Source organism: Hemiscyllium ocellatum, chromosome 36 (genome assembly GCF_020745735.1).
Source record: "Hemiscyllium ocellatum isolate sHemOce1 chromosome 36, sHemOce1.pat.X.cur, whole genome shotgun sequence".
NCBI lineage: Eukaryota > Metazoa > Chordata > Chondrichthyes > Orectolobiformes > Hemiscylliidae > Hemiscyllium > Hemiscyllium ocellatum.
In genome coordinates, this window is record NC_083436.1 from 28,190,320 (window position 1) to 28,207,677 (window position 17,358).

At 42.2% G+C, this 17,358-nt stretch overlaps 1 protein-coding gene across 2 annotated transcripts in view; it reads left to right on the forward strand.

Moving 5' to 3' along the window:
- LOC132833403 (limbin-like) overlaps positions 1–17,358 on the forward strand; it is a 178,166-nt gene that overhangs the window by 35,277 nt on the left and 125,531 nt on the right. For both annotated transcript variants that reach the window (XM_060851641.1, XM_060851642.1), the window contains exons 8-10: positions 3,582–3,698; positions 6,257–6,399; positions 15,347–15,671. In XM_060851641.1, coding sequence (XP_060707624.1) covers positions 3,582–3,698; positions 6,257–6,399; positions 15,347–15,671 — 585 coding nt within the window. The remainder of the gene's footprint in view (positions 1–3,581; positions 3,699–6,256; positions 6,400–15,346; positions 15,672–17,358) is intronic.

Sequence of the window (17,358 nt, forward strand, 5' to 3'; positions counted from 1 at the left end):
ACTTTCAACTCTGATCTCCTCACTTTTTTCTGATCTGACATTCCATTCCCATCCTTTCTCACAGATGGAATGGTGCTAATCATTACTTGAAGCTTTTACTTTGACTTCCAACTGAGCGTGATGCTGCTATTATCACTTGCAACAGCAAAAACAAGACACAATATTGGTGCTAATAGGTGTAGGCAAACGTGAGGATTGCAGATGCTGGAGATCAGAGTCAAGATTAGAGTGGTGCTGGAAAAGCGCAGCAGGTCCAGCAGCATCCAAGGAACAGAAAAATTGATGTTTTGGGCCGGGGCCCTTCAGGAATGAGGATGGGAGCCTCTGGGGTGGAGAGATAAATGGGAGTGGGGTGGGGCTGGGGAAAAGGCAGCTAAGAGTGCAATAGGTGGACAGAGGTGGGGATAAAGGTGATAGGTCGGAGAGGAGGGTGGAGCGGATAGGTCGGAAGGAAGATTGGCTGGTAGGAAACTGGTGAAATCCACATTGATGCCCTGGGGTTGAAGTGTTCCGAGGTGGAAGATGAGGTGTTCTTCCTCCAGGCATCGGGTGGTGAGCGAGTGGCGATGAAGGAGGCCCAGGACCTGCATGTCCTCAGCAGAGTGGGAGGGGGAGTTGAAATGTTTGGCCACGGGGCAGTGGGATTGATTGGTGCGGGTGTCCCGGAGATGCTCCCTAAAGCGCTCTGCGAGAAGGTGTCCAGTCTCCAATGTAAAGGAGACTGCATCGGGAGCAACGGATACAATAAATGACTTTAGTGGAAGTGCAGGTGAAACTTTGATGGATGTGGAAGGCTCTTTTGCGGCCTGGATGGAGGTGAGGGGGGTGGTGTGGGCACAGGTTTTACAATTCCTATGGTGGCAGGGGAAGGTGGCAAGAGGCGAGGTTGGGTTGTTGGGGAGGGGTGGGACCTGACCAGGTAGTTATGGAAGGAACAGTCTTTGCGGAAAGTGGATAGGGGTGGGGAAGGAAATATATCCCTGGTTGGTGGGGTCCATTTGTAGATGGCGGAAATGTTGGCGGATGATGAGGTTTATAAGGAGGTTGGTGGGGTGGAAGGTGAGGACCGGGGGGCCTCTGTCTTTGTCTTTGTTGCGGTTGGAGGGGTGGGGTTTGAGGGCGGAGGTGCGGGATGTTGATGAGATGTGTTAGAGGGCATCTTCAACCATGTGGGAGGGGAAATTACAGTCTTGAAAGAAGGAGGCCATCTGGTGTGTTCTGTGGTGGAACTGGTCCTCCTCGGAGCAGATATGGCAGAGGCGGAAGGATTCAGAATATGGGTTGGCATTTTTGCAGGAGTTAGGGTGGGAGGAGGTGTAATCCAGGTTGCTGTGGGAGTCTGTGGGTTTGTAAAAAAAAGTCAGTGTTGAGTTGGTCATCTTTGATGGAGTTGGAGAGGTCCAGAAAGGAGAGGGAGGTGTCAGAGATGGTCCAGGTAAATTTAAAGTCAGGGTGGAATGTGTTGGTGAAGTTGGGAGCACGAGGTGGCGCCAATGCAGTCATCAATGTAGTGGAGGAAGAGGTAGGGAGTGGTGCAGGCAGAAGATGGACTGTTCTACGCAGCCGACAAAGAGACAGGCATAGCTGGGGCCCGTATGGGTGCCCATGGCTATCCCTTTCGTCTGAAGGAAGTGGGAGGATTCAAAGGAGAAATTGTTAAAGGGTAAAGGGGTAAAGCTAGTCCAAGCCCTTGTGTGTGTTTAGCAATTAGAACATGCAGGTAATACAAACTGAGCCTCCGAGGTTTGAATGTGTTGCTGTACGTTCAACCTAGTTTGCTGCAGGAGGTTGATTTCACTTTGCTTTCCTGCCTGGTTTTGCATAAGGTGTAGTCATTTACCATGCGGTAATAGGTAGCATCCTGCAACAACATTTTATCATTCTTCATTCTGTGATATGGTTTACATAATCACTGGTACTTATAATCACAATGTTGCCGGATCACAGCATTTTTAATCCATTCGTGAGACGTGAGTGTTGCTGACTGGGCCAGCACTTACTATTATCCATTTCTCATTGCCCTCAAGAAATTGATGGTGACCTGCCTTCCTAAAATATAGCAGCCCAAGTACAGTCACGATGTTGTTAAGAAAGGAGTTCCTACACAAGGAAGGAATGACACTATTGTTCCACGTCAGGGTGGTGTGTGCAAATTCAGCGGAATTTGCAGGTGGTGGTGTTTCTTTACATCTGTTTGGTTTTCCAGGTGGTAGTGGTATTGGGTTTGCTATCTAGGGGATCCTGGGTGAGTTGCTGCATTGCATGCTGTAAATGGTACACAATGCTGCGATTGTGCATCAGTGATGAAGGGGCTGAATGTAGATAATTGTGGATAGGGCTACTTTTTCCTCAATGATGTTGAGCTCCTTGAGTGGTGTTCAGCCTGCTCCCATCCAGAAATAGTAAAGTATTCTAACATACTCCTGATTTATGCCTTGTAGATGGTGGACAGGCATTGGGGTGATGAGAGTTCCTCCCTTTTGCACAATTCCTTACCTCCGACTTGCAGTGTTATGGGGAGTCCAGTTGAATTTCCAGTCAGTGGTAACCCTGAAGATATTTTTGTGATAGTAATGCAATTGAATGTCAAGGGGCAATGATTAGATTCTGTCTTCTTTATGTTGGTCAGTTTCCCTTTATCCTCTCTGTCCAGACGTCTCATGGCCTTGTATATCTATATCCAATCTCCATCCTTCCTTTCTCCAAAAAAACAGCCCTAAATGTGTCTTCACATCCTTCCTAAAGTTCACAGCCCAGAATTGGACCAAAAACACCAGCTGAGGCCAACTTGAGCCTTATACAAAGTCAGTGTCGCCTCCATGTTCTTGTATCCTCTGATCATATTAATCAAACTCAGGATACTATATGCTTTATTAACTACTCAATCCATCTATTCTGCTACCCTCTCTGACTTATTCACATATACAAATTTTACACTAAACTTGGCAGCTTGAAATTTTTGTGCAATGCTCATGGAACTGCAGGTTATAGAGTCAAGAGTGTGATATATTTTACCTTCTAAAACAACACTTGAATTCAATATTCCTGATGGATCAGCACTTACTATTTAAGGAAGTCCTCAAAAATAGTGGAGCAAGCAGAAACCTACTTTTCTATAGTGCTGTACCAGTATAGGTTCTATAAAACAATAATCCTGAATCCACAATGTTGCACCTTCAATGGATATTTATGTTCATAGAGTTGAAGACACACACACTTTCAATTGCAGTGTTCTTTAACACATGAAATCTCGAGCGCAATTCCCCCGTCAAGGAGTGGCAAAACTCACTGAAGTAAACCAAATACCTCACGTGAATCATCATGTCAACTCTGTTGCCTAAATAGAAACATCTGTTGGTTTAAATGCACTACTTTTAAATTTAAAAGTAGTTTAATTGCCTATTATTTCTGATATTTGTGATATTTTCCCCTGAGCATCTATTTTTACAGTAACAGTTGGGAATAAAAGGTAATAGACTTTATTGATTTTCTTGGTGTGTGATTTCCAGGGAATGGCTGTAGAAGAAGACGTTAAAAATGATTAGTTGAGTAGCCTTTTTAAAATCTGCCTTCCTTTTCAGGGCTCTCCAAATCACGGTATCCACGTTCTTGGGTTTATTGTTGCATTCATTGTTCCTTTTGCCTTGGTGTGTTTGATTCTCATCATCTTCAAAAGAATCCGAAATCGTCAGCAGCAGGTCAGTGAATTGACAAGTTGTTCCGTTGGATTCCAGCAACAATCAGCCAGAATGGTTGCTTTCACATTATGGAAGAATTTAGAGCAAGAGGCAATATTCTTGGAGTAAGAGGTCACCCATTTAAGACAGAGATTACTTTTTCTCTTGACAGTAGTCAATTCTTCACTGCAGAAATCTGTCAAGTATAAGTCATTAAGTATATTCACGGCTGAGATAGACAGATGTTTAATTGGTAAAGGAAGCAAGGGTTATGGGGATAAGGCAGCAATGTGCAGTTGATGATCATCAGATCAGCCATTATCCTATTAAATGGTTGAGTAGGCTCGATGGACCGAAAGGTCTACTTCTGCTCCTACATCTTACAGTCGTATTGTAAAATTTTATATTACATGAGAGGGGTGATTTAAGAATCTGTAGCAAAATAGGGATCTCTTGTGGATCCTAATGGGATTCGTGAAATATTATCTGAAGTTCAGAAGCTAAATCAGGAATGAAGGTCTATCTAGAAGCTCTCAGAGTTTGGCAGGGGGAGAATTTCCTCCTGCTTTTGTGATGGAAGAACGAAAGAACTTTGATGAAAGAGTAAAAGAACATCTGAAATTGTAAGTGCTAAAGGCACTTCTAGGTAATTACTGTGAGAGCATCCATTGGAACATTAATTTTCCCATGCCTGTGATGGCTTCTGTTGTATTTTTGTTTTACTGAATCTCACATCAGCAGTGTTGTAGGTTTGATAGAAATCTTGTTTAGTTTGACTCAGTATGTTGTCAATGCCAAAACCACCCGAACCGATGGCTGAATGTTGGTTAGTGTTGTGTTAAATACAATGACACCTTCAGAATCCAATACCCATCAGTTAGTGCTCCCATATATAATTAATGAATCTGCCGCACTACCTCAGGCTCTTCAGTGTATCCACAGAATGACCTGCACACATTTTGTGTGGAATATTATTTGTCTAGCTTATTCTGTGCACCGTTTTAATAATTAATGTTAATAAAAGAGGTGAGGGGGTGAGAATCAAGCATCATTGTTATGCCTCAGTCAATAGAGATTAGTGCCATAATGCATGTCTGAAGTTATGCAAAATCTAAAAGTGTTCAGTTGAACTTCTTAACATTGGAAATGTTTATTTAGCTACTGAAGGAGCAAATAACTCAACTCAAGTGTTCTAACACAAGGGCAGAATTTTGAGGAATTAACATCCACACATCTATAATCTTATTATCCATCTCTTTGAAGACTTGAAGGTAAAGTTCATCTGGGTCCAGACACTAGTCAGTCCATAGCTCCATCAGTTTGCTTAGTACTGCTTGCCTTATGATTGTAATTTCACCCATTCCTCTCTCCCTTCCACCTTCTTACTGATAGCTATTAATAAAATGTTTATGTATGCTCTGTAGTGAATTTTGAAGCAAAATATTTGTTCACTGCATCGGCTTTTCCTTGATGTCAGCCACTAACTCACTATTCTCACTCTGTAAAGGAACAAAACTCATGCTTCTTTCTTTCTCTTTCTCTTTTGAATATCTGTAGTAACTCTCACTTTCTGTTTTTGCATTTCTAGTTAGGTTTCTCTCTTTCTGTAATTTCTTCCACTTTATTATCCTTATGCCATTCAGCCCAATCACCTGACCTGCCACATCTTTTCACAGTTAGATGTGTTTTCATTCAGTTTGATGGCTTTCCCTAACTTATTTTGTTAACCACAAATGGTAGGCCCTTCTTTTGGAATTTAATTTAGAGTAGGAATATTCTTAATCTGAGTCACCTGAAATTGACAGTGTCACCAACAATTAGGGTGCATCTGCCAGAAATAGAGTTGCAAAGATCATGCTGTAAGTTTTGGAGCTAAAAGAATGAAGTTCACTCTTTAACTCTCAACATTCAAAAAACTAAATGTGAACTACTCTGTCTCTAATAATCTATCCCCTAAACAAATATGCCAGTTCACTGCAGTTAGCTCCAAATTAATGTGATAAATTCTGTTATTTAGTCTTCTGAATGTTGAGAGTTAAAGAGTGAACTTCATTCTTTTAGCCCCAAAAAGTAGCTGTAGAATTACAGGTTGATCTTTGCAACTGCATTTCTGGCAGATGCCCTCTAATTGTTGGTGACACTGTCAATTTCATTCACTTCTATTCAGTGCATTTTACTGTTCAGGCATTGTACACGTTGCACTCTAACTCAGCCAAAGACTCGGTCAGGCATCCTGCTCGCAAGTTGTTGGGGCTATTTTATAATGTAGAAGTTGCATACACATGACCCAGTGACTTGCATTGCAGTTGCACCTTCTCAAGAACAATGAAATATCTGAGATTTATACTGTGATTCCCCAACATACTACCTTTCTGATCAAGGGCTCAGCATGTAGGAATGGTGAGCCTATTGACCATTCTGCCTCAATCTGCTGTAGTTGGAACAAGTATGAAGTTGCCATGTTGCCACTCAATATTAACTTGGTACCAGCTAAATCTAAGTGAGCATTACTAATAATGTTTAGTCTATTTTGTCTTGGCTAAAACAAAGTATGCAACTTGTACTGTGTTTCTTTATAGGTGGAAAAGGAACAGTCAGAATTTAGTTGTACACCAATCGGTGATGCAGCAGAGCATTTCGAGAAATACCTCCAAATTGAGGACAAAGCGATCAGCATTTTGATGCTTGATGATCCAGAGAACATGATGCAGGCTTTTAATGAGTAAGGGTTATTTTTAAGAATTATCCAAGTAAATGCTTGGTTTTGTACACTGTTATCATCAATCACTTCACCTTATTTTGGGAAGGCAAACTTTACTGAGGCAAGCCATGTTAAACTTTGACAAAGTTAAGGACTGGTGTTTGAAGATAAAATTATCAAGTCACTGTTACAAGTGGGTTTCAGAAATAATCATATGGCAAGAAATCAATATTGCAACAGACTGGGAGAATGTCGGTGGAAGAATTAACTCTTCACTAATTCAGATGGTGGCATTGTATTCTCATTTCAGACTAACTAAATTGGTCCCAGACTAAATCACACTGTCTAACAGTATGATGTGTGCACCAACAAGCTCAGTAGAGCACAGCTGGGATATGTCTGATTAACATTCAGCCACTGAAGTAATGCCAGTGCTTGAATGCCCACAGAACATGATTCAGACCTTTGTTAAGTTCTTTTTCAAAATTACCCAAGTAGATCATTTGTTCTTCCTACATTACTGTCCAAAAAGAAAATTTTGAAATTGACTTGAAAAGGACACTGGCTTAGCAGTAGGGTTGTGTCTTTCCTGCTTTTTAGGCATTACAGGCCTCCCAGAGTGGAAGTCTTAAAGTGCACGTTTACTTACTTCAGAATTTCAGAAATGTATGGTGCAGACAGAGGCCGCTTGGACCAAGAAGTGTCGTCTAAGCACAGTTTCCATGTGATGGTGATAATTGCCCTTTTTTAGGTCGTGAGTTCTTGACACCCACTGTCCAGTTGCTGCTCCCCATTGTTCCTTCTGCCAATTACTATAATTCTGCAATTCCTAGCTATTGAAACCTCTGCCAAGGGAAAGAAGTTCTTTCTAATCCCCTGTCTTTCAGCTCCTCATCATTATACACACCTAATTTAAATCATCATTGATCATCATTAAGTCATCGTTATGCAAACCCCAATTAAATCTACCGCCAGCGTCCTCTGTGACAAAGAAAACAAAACAACCATTCTATCAAAACCTGGAAGTGAAAATTTTCCAATTCTGGTGAGGTCCTCATGAATCTGACCTGTAATCTGTCCAGTACATTCTTGGTCTTCTATACAGTGGGGATCTGACTGGCTTTTAGCATGGATCGAGTGAGCAGAGGGTAGTGATAAATATGCCATTTTTCATGTTGGCAAGCTGGAGTTAATTAAGTACCACAGTGATCAGCACTGGATGGCAACTATTTACAACTTGTATGAATCACTTTGGAGTGACTGTGATGGTGTAAGATTTGCATACTTCTGAATGTACAGAAACAAGCTTTATTGAACATAACTACATACACAGGATATGCAGAGAGGACATCTTACTTAGAGCCCTCCTGACTCAGTTCCAAATGATCTGTGATCGCTATGAACAAGGTCCTTTTGCACATGCTTAGTAGCCATATTTAGAATGAAGATATAACTCACTTAACTTTACAGGAACTGAATGTGCCGATGACACAAAGATAGCTAGGAAAGCCAGTTGTGAAGAGAGATAGAGGGTGGTGTCTTCTGTCTGAGACTCATTGTAGAGGCAGGTCTAAAAGCAGGAGGTACTCTAATTTAGAGGTTGGTCAGGTTTTCTTCTGCAATGATGTTCTTCCTATCTTAAAAAATGTGCAGATGGATAAAATTCCAAATTCTATGAGTAAGCGAATTGGAGCTTCTGTTCGGTCCCCACAGGGTGCTTTCAGGTTCCAACTTAGAATCATAGAATCCCTACAGTATGGAAGCAGGCCCATTGAGTCCATACTGACTCTCAGAAGATCATCCAACTCTATCCTTGTGATCCTGCATTTTCTATGGCTAATCCACCTAGTCTGCACATCCCTGGATATTATGGGAAATTTAGCCTGACCAATTCACCGGACCCTGCATAGCTTTGAACTGAGAGGAAACCAGAGCACCTGGAGGAAACCCACACTGGAAGAATATGCAAACTCCACACAGACTGTTGCCTGGTTCCCTGGCACTGTAAGGCACCACCGCTAACCAATTGTGCTGCCTTCTGGTGTCATTAGTTAAAGGTAAACTCAACGTTGTCCCAGAGGACCATCATGCTGCTCTCCCAACATATTTACAAGGTACCCTGACAACATTTCACTCTCTGCAACAGGGATATGCAGAGAGGACAAAGGGAACGGCACGGTGGCACAGTGGTTAGCACTGCTGCCTCACAGCGCCTGTAGACCCGGGTTCAATTCCCGACTCAGGCGACTGACTGTGTGGAGTTTGCACGTTCTCCCCGTGTCTGCGTGGGTTTCCTCCGGGTGCTCCGGTTTCCTCCCACAGTCACAAAGATGTGCGGGTCAGGTGAATTGGCCAAGCTAAATTGCCCGTAGTGTTAGGTAAGGGGTAAATGTAGGGGTATGGGTGGGTTGCGCTTCGGCGGGTCGGTGTGGACTTGTTGGGCCGAAGGGCCTGTTTCCACACTGTAAGTCTAAAAAAAAAAGTTCTTTTCCCAGGGATTGGGGACAGCAGACAAGGCCAACTGATGAAGGAAACATGGACAGTGACATTCCCTCTAAGTTTCTTGCTGCTGTTCAATATCCATGCTAGGCAGAGGCATGCAGAATCAATGTGTCAGCATGCTGATCAATGTGCGTGGAATTTCCCAGCTGCTGAGCAACATAGGGTGAACTTTGTTGGGCAGAGGTGACTGTAGAGGCCAGCACCCATGACAGTCCTAGAGATGTACAGCATGGAAATATACCCTTCAGTCTAACTTGTCCATGCCAACTGGATATCCCAACCTAATCTAGTCCCATTTGTCAGCACTTGGCCCATATCCCTCTAAACCCTTCATATTTGTATACCCATTCAGATGCCTTTAAAGTGTTGCAATTTAGCAGCCTCCACCATTTCCTCGGGCAGCTCGATCGATACACGCACCACCCTCTGTGTGAAAAAGTTGCCCCTCAAGTGCCTTTTATATCTTTCCCTTCTCACCCTAAAACTATGTTCTCTAATTCTGAACTCTCCCATCCTAGTGAAAAGACCTTGTCTGTTTACCGTATCCACACCCCTCATGATTTTATAAACCTCTATATAAGGTCACCCCTCAGCCTCCGACATTCCAGGGAAAACCCAATCTATTCAGCCTCTCCCTGCAGCTGTAGAAGATCAGGAGACCCAGGTTTCAATGCCTCAAGAGGATGTATGTTGTACTGCACTCAGCCAAGATATGTATCATTGTCTATTGAATGCTTCACAGCCCTATGAGCTAGCATTGTCAGGTTGCCACTGCAGAGGACTCTCACAGATGAGACTGGATGTCAGGAATATCCATCAGATGTTTTGAGGACAATCAATATCTGTCACTTAGTTACAGCTATCAATGTAGCACTACTTGCATCACAAAGCTGCTGTCTCCTACACATCAGTCAAGGCTTGCACTTAAAATGATAAAAGGATACACTATACAAGACTCAGTGACTCATGCACAATAGTTCACTGACCTTTCTTCACAATTAGGGGAATGACCATATCTGCTAGATTGTCAGAAAAGGCTCACGTGGGTAGATTGTCAGAAAAGGCTCACGTGGGACAAGGATAAAGCCACAATGGTGGCTTTGAATGGCTGTTCTGAGCAGTCCAGGGAACAGAAGCATCGGACGTTGTATATCTAATGATGGCCTTACTGGATGCTTGGTGAACCTTGCAACATTGTTTGGCATTGGCTGAAGGATTCGCACTGTGCTCATTAGCCATGCCTTTTGAGTTACCCCTTATCACCCACGAATTACCCTGGGAGTGACGCAGAGGAGTGAAGGTTTGAGGAACTTGAGAGTTATGCAGATTGTAAGTATCATGACAGACTCCGAAATAGTGAGCACACAGGAATGGTCACAGTCAATACTCCCTTGATTAGAGGGAACTCAGCAATGGCTGGTCATCCAGTTATCATAACATAAACTTGAATGCTTTACTCAGTTACCTATATGGCTAATTATATATTTTATCTATATTAGGTTTAGAAATCGAAGATCCGTTAACCAGATTTCTTTAAAATTCCAAAATTATTGATTTATATAAAACAAAACCTTTTTCATAGAGATATCAAGCTGATTAAAACATGCAGTTTGTAACATGATAACATAAATGATCACAACCTCTACATGTCTTAAAAACACATCACCAGATAAGGTGAAGAAAATTGATTTCTCTCTGCAGAGACTAAAAACACTTTTAGCCAATATGTCTTCACTCTCTTGAAACAAAAAGGATAAAGTTTGAAATGCTAAGACGGTTGTCAGTTGGACACTTTGGCATTCTAGGAGAGAATGAGGCCTGCAGATGCTGGAGATCAGAGTGGAGAGAGTGGTGCTGGAAAAGCACAGCAGGTCAGGCAGCATCCGAGGAGCAGAAGAATCAACGTTTCAAGCATAAGCCCTTCACACAGTCAGATTTCACCCAACACACTCCGTGGTTTCTGGGGATCTTTGCAGGCACAGTCATTTAGGAAATAGCAACAAACCCTTTTAATGGTTTCTAACGTGAGAGCAGCTAGAACAGGCTCCAGGAACCACATGAAAACAACATGAGTTATTTTCCAGAAGCAGGAGATTAGAACTAGAGAGTCCATTTCTTTTGGAAGGCTTCTCCCAGGCTACTCTGATTGGTATCCAGAGCAGAAACTAAAACCTGACAGACCCATTAGGTAGCTGATCTGCAGTAAACAAGAGTTATTAGAAGATATATGACTACCAAGAAATGCTTTGTTTAAAAAAAGAGTTCCAATCCTCTATCATGGACCTCATTTTGAAAAAGGACTCCATAATCTTTTAAATTCAATTGCACAAGAATAATTATAAGTGAATAATTATAACACTGATCATTTCCACTAACTGTTTCCAAGCATTTACTATTAGCCATTTGACTATCAGGGAGTGTCTTTTTTTTAAAGAGGCCTCCTGTCAGAAAAACTGAATTTGTGCTTCCTGTCAATGAAGTTCCACTGCTTGTCTTTCTAAAAGCTCCAGGTGGATGTGGAAGATTCTATGCAAGAAATGTGTAAAAGGTTATAGATTGATGAAGCAAGTGGGCAAGAAATTGGCAGATGGATTAGAATGTGGGAAAGTATGATCTCATCCATGATGAAATGTCCAACCTAATTATCTGATCATCTGTTTGAAACTTAGGGCTTATTTGGTCCTTTATAACTCCTGACATTTCATGGATGTTACCTTGGTTAAGTATAATTTTTTAATACTGTTAGTCAGATTAATTAAAGCCTCAGATATTTTGAGTTTGATGCCAAATCTAATGTTGGCACAGACATGACAGCCAAATTACCACCTTCTATGCTAAAACAGTCACCATTCTTTGTTACAGACTTTTATTGTTTTTTTTATATTCTGCTCTGATATATAGACTGGCGTCTCTCAACCTAATTATTCACTCACTTTACTTTGTTATTTCTAATTCTATATGCTGTATTGCTTTTTAGAGCAAAAGCAGTGATCCTCTTTCGTTTTATTCTGTGGAATGAAGTTCTTATAATCCGGTTGGTTTGGTATATGGCAGCATATGGTTCATTAATGTAACTGAATTCCATGCGCTGTATTTCAACTCTAACAACCCAAAGGATTAAATTCCCTCCAGCAGTTCTTAAAAGAAATTCATTTGCCTCTAAAGTGTCTTAAATTTACTTTTGAATCTTTAATGTAGCAGTAAAATGTTATACTGCTAAAATAATTTCAGAAATTTGGCATCATTCTGGCAGAATGCATATAACTATTGAGTGTCCTCCCTTGTGGTGCAGTAGCAGTGGGGAATAACACCAGGAGTTTTTTTTTAACTACTAGATACTGATCAACCTTCTACCTTTTTGTCTCTATTTCTCTAATCCATCTGCTTCTTTTCCTTCTTCCTTTCTTTATTGTCTGTCTCAGGCTTCACTGTGTACGGAATGGATGTTGGAGTTCATTGGTTAACCATTTGCTTTGTGATGTACCAAAATAGTTTGCTTTCTTCTTCTTTAATTATTCATGAGGTGTGGGTGCTGCTGTCAAGGCCAGCACGTTATTGTCTCTGAGTGTGGTGCTGGAAAAGCACACCCGGTCAGTCAGCATCTAAGGAGCAGGAGAATTGATGTTTCGAACATAGATTCTCCTGCTCCTCGGATGCTGCCTGACCTGCTGTGCTTTTCCAGCACCACATGCTTGATCTCCAACATCTGCAGTCCTCACTTTCTCCCAGATTATTATCTATCCCTAACTGCCCTGAATAAAGCCATTTCAGAAGGCAGTGAAGAGTCACCTATATTGCTATGGATTTGCAGTCATATATGAGCCAGATCCAGTAAGGACAGCGGGCTTCCTTCCCTGACGGATATTAGTGCAGCAGTCGGAGTTTTTATAATGATTGATATGCTTACATGGTCACTGTTACTGAGCAAAAGCTTTCTATTCAAGATTTATTAATTAAATTCAAATTTGACCAGCTGCCAGGGTGGGATTGAATTCACATCCCCAGAGCGATTGCCTTTAGCCCATTATATATGCTTGGCTGAGAGCCAAGACATCCAAACATTTTCTTGAAACACCTGAGCTCTCACTTGATTGACACATCTCGGTTGTCTGAGCACTTGATGTCAATCTTTCCTTGCAAAAGGTAAAGGAATTTTAAGTTTTTCAGTTTCAGTGAATGAAATTTAAATGGGCTAGATTTGTCCATTTTTATTGCTGTGTTGTTTTAAAAAAAACTCTTTCTAACACGGTAGAAAGTTATCAATGAATGATTTGTTTTTTACACAGATTTTAATAGTATATCTACTATTCACTTTAAGGCTACGTCCTGATTGCCCAGACCCTGTGCACAATCTGTGAGGGACAAGTCAGGAATGTGGTGGAATGCTCCCCACTTGCAGGAATAAAGGATGCCCCAACAACATTTGAAGCTTGACACCATCCAGACTGAAAAACCTGCTTGATTGGCATCATATCCATAAATCTAACTCCCTCCACCACCAATGCTCAGTAGCAGCAATGTGTGCCATCTACAAGATGCAGAAATACAACAAGGCTACTTATAGAGTCATAGAGATGTACAGCATGGAAACAGACCCTTCGGTCCAACCCATCCATGCCAACCAGATATCCCAACCCAATCTAGTCCCATCTGCCAACACCCAGCCCATATCCCTCCAAACCCTTCCTATTCATATACCTATCCAAATGCCTCTTAAATGTTGCAATTGTACCAGCCTCCACCACTTCCTCTGGCAGCTCATTCCATACATGTACCACCCTCTGTGTGAAAAAGTTGCCCCTTAGGTCTCTTTTATATCTTTCCCCTGTTACCCTAAACCTATGCCCTCTAGTTCTGGACTCCCCAACCCCAGGGAAAGGACTTTGCCTATTTACCCTATCCATGCCCCTCATAACCCTCAACAATGGGCATCTAGAAAGACAAGGGCAGCAAATACATTGGATCGCCACCACCATGCACATTCCCCTTCAAACCTCTCATTACCCAGCCTTGGGAAATATATTACCTTTACTTCAGTGTTGCTCCAGAATGCTCTGTTCAATGCTAAAAATCACACAACACCAGGTTATAGTCCAATTGGAAGCATACTAGCTGGTGTTGTGTGATTTTTCACTTTGTACACCCCAGTTCAATACCGGCATCTCCAAATCATGCCCTGTTCAATGATATTGTGAGAGTATCTGCACCACAATTGATGGCCGCTGTTCAAGAAGGCAACTCACCACCACCTTCTCAAGGGCAACTGGAGATGGACAATAAATGCTGGCCCAGCCATGGTACCCACATCCCCTGAAAAATACTGTTTTCATTTTGAGTATGGCAATGGAATTGCTATAGCCTGACATGGAAGGATTGCAGGAGGGAGCATGTAGTATTGTGGATCGGACATGGGAAATGCATGGCAGCTAATAGCTGAATGCCCATTCTGGTTGTTTTCTAACTGAGACAGAATGCCACAGTGCCAAGGCAGGCATTTTAAACTGCCTGACTCCACACCTGGTAGTCCTTGTCAGCTGGCACAACTGGGTGTGAAGCACCTATCTCCCTAGCAACAATATTCCTTCCATTATGCCCACTTTCTCTCAGGGGGAGTGGGCTGAGCTGGGAGGTTTCCTGACACCCACTACCTCCCTCAAGGATGAAAATCCAGGCCCAAGATCTCAGGTTGAGAAGACCGTTCATCATCCCCTTCTGATGGAAGATCATCTCGACCTGAAAAGTTGGCTCTGCTTCTCTCTTTGTGGATGTTGTCCAACCAGCTGAGTATTTCCAGCGTGTTTTTGTTTTATTTCTAATTTCCACTACCTGCAGCAATTTCCTTTGGTGTTCAGTTAACTCTGGAATCACACAAATTATGTGACTTACCAATGTTACATGTCCATGACCTGTTTCTGGCTATAGTATTTTTCTCTTTAAAAACATCAATAGTTGAAACTCAGATATAAACTTTAGAGTTGAAGAGATGGGAAATTTAGCTGTGTTTGAATATGTCTTAAAGAACCCCATGCCTGAGACTGAAAGAGTGTTTGGCATATCTGGGGTCCAGTTGCATTTCATTCACATTACACGTATCAACAAAAATAAAAACTCTACATCAATTATGTTTATGCATCATTCAACTCATGTCTGCTTAAAATCTGTTGAAAGAAACCGCATCCTCCTCGCTTTGTCAGAAATAACGAAACCATTCTATTTGTGTTACATCATGTTTGATTGTTAGCCTTTCATGACCTCAGTCTTTAATGACATGAGTCACTGGTTGTACATTCTTACAGAAATAACATCAAAATAAATGAACTTTTAAGAAGTCTGCATGTGTGTTTGCACTATTTAGAGCTTCTGTTTCCAGTATTGGTGGTTTCTTTCTTAATCAGAAATATTGTTCTTGCTTACATTCCTGACCACATAAATTAGAGACCGTCTAGCGTTCAGTTTTCTTTTACAGTTTGCACATATGGAACTCCATACAGATGGATACACATCTGGAATACTGTCGCAAACAAATGCACATCGATGCCATTGTGTTGTTGCTGAGGAACCTTAAACCTAAGGAAGACCTTTCACCAGCTTTAGAGGAAAGGTTCAGCAATGTCTTCCGAAGACAGTTTGAGGAGATGGAAACCAGGCTATGGATAGAGCATGATGGGGTGTTAGCTGCATTAGCGACTCAAAGCGATCAAGAGACTGGCGAGAGAATGGCAGTTCTCCATTTGAGACAGAGGGAAGAGGAAGAAGAAACTGAGCTGCTCATACAGAAAATGGATGAACAGGTATGTCAAGGCTTGTGATAGTTTTTGTTTTTAGTCAGATACAACAGAGAGAGAGTATCTCAGAGTATTGCCATGTCATATATCATATTTTACAAAAGAACAGCCTTAGAAATGTATATTTAGGGTCTTGAGTATTGCTGAAAAAAAGTCTAATTTTATCAAATCTTTTTGTCTTGCATTCATCAGGACAATTTGCAAAAATTACCAAAGGGAAAACAGCATTATACTGTATGAGAGCTAAATGGACTGTGACTGATGTTATATGTACAGCTATACAATAACTAACTTTTATTTATCTTTTGTTTAAATTTTAAGCAAGATTGACTTTGGTTAGGGTGTTGGCTAATAAATGAACCAGAAATCATTGGTCACCTATTTTGTAGAGTTGAAAGGCAGGGTATGTACATTGTCTTTCAGCGTGCAAGGATGACGGCCCTGTGTATTAATGTATTTAGCTTCCAGTATACACAAGGTGTTACACTTAAAGCCTATACAGGCTGTTCAGGTATAACGAGCATTTCATTAACAGGAGTTGACTACAATGCGATTGATGAACTGTGAACGCTGTTTGGATAATGCAAATTTTCTACTGAACAGTATAGCAATTTTCTATACCATCTTGTACAGCATGATTTTCTATAGCGGTTTACTATGGTGTGACTTTCTATAGCATGGGGTTGTAGGGAGCAGAACTAGACTGAAAATGTGTTGCTGGAAAAGCGCAGCAGGTCAGGCAGCATCCGAGGAACAGGAAATTCGGCGTTTCGGGCATAAGCTCTTCATCAGGAATTGGGAATATGGGATGGCGTTTTTACAGGGGGCAGGATGGGCAGAGGTGTAGTCAAGGTGGCTGTGGGAGTCGGTCAGTTTATAGTAAATGTCCATGTTGATTCGGTCGCCTGAGATAGAAAAGGAAAGGTCTAGCAAGGGGAGGGAGGAGTCTGAGATGGTCCAGGTAAATTTGAGGTCGGGGTGGAAAGTGTTCGTAAAGTGGATGAACTGTTCACCTCCTCGTGGGAGCACGAGGCAGCGCCGATACAATCATCGATGTAGCGGAAGAAAAGGTGGGGGGTCGTGCCAGTGTAGCCGCCAAGATGGACTGTTGCACATATCCTACGAAGAGGCAGGCATAACTGGGGCCCATGCGGGTGCCCATGGCTACTCCTTTGGTTTGGAGGAAGTGGGAGGATTGGAAAGAGAAGTTGTTCAGAGTGAGGACCAGTTCAGTCAGTCGAAGGAGGGTGTCAGTGGAAGGGTACTGGTTGGTACGGCGGGAAAGGAAGAAGCGGAGGGATTTGAGTCCTTTGTGATGGGGGATGGAGGTGTACAGGGACTGGATGTCCATGGTGAAGCCTGCTTGGCACACTTTCCTCATTCCTGAAGAAGAGCTCATGCCCGAAACATCGATTCTCCTGCTCCTAGGATGCTGCCTGACCTGCTGCGCTTTTCCAGCAACACATTTTCAGCTCAGGGCCATACTTTATCCTGCTTCAGGAGGCCACCCCTCTGGATCCAGCCAGATGGACTCAGACAGCAGTCCTGATCAGCCTTCCCTCTAACTTTCTTTCCGCCTGCATGGGTTTTCAAAACGTGTGGATTGTAGCACCTTCCAGAGCTGGAAGCCAATGGCACATTCAGTACGCTAATACCAATCGCCATGCAGTTTGGTGAGGCTATTGGTCCTGAG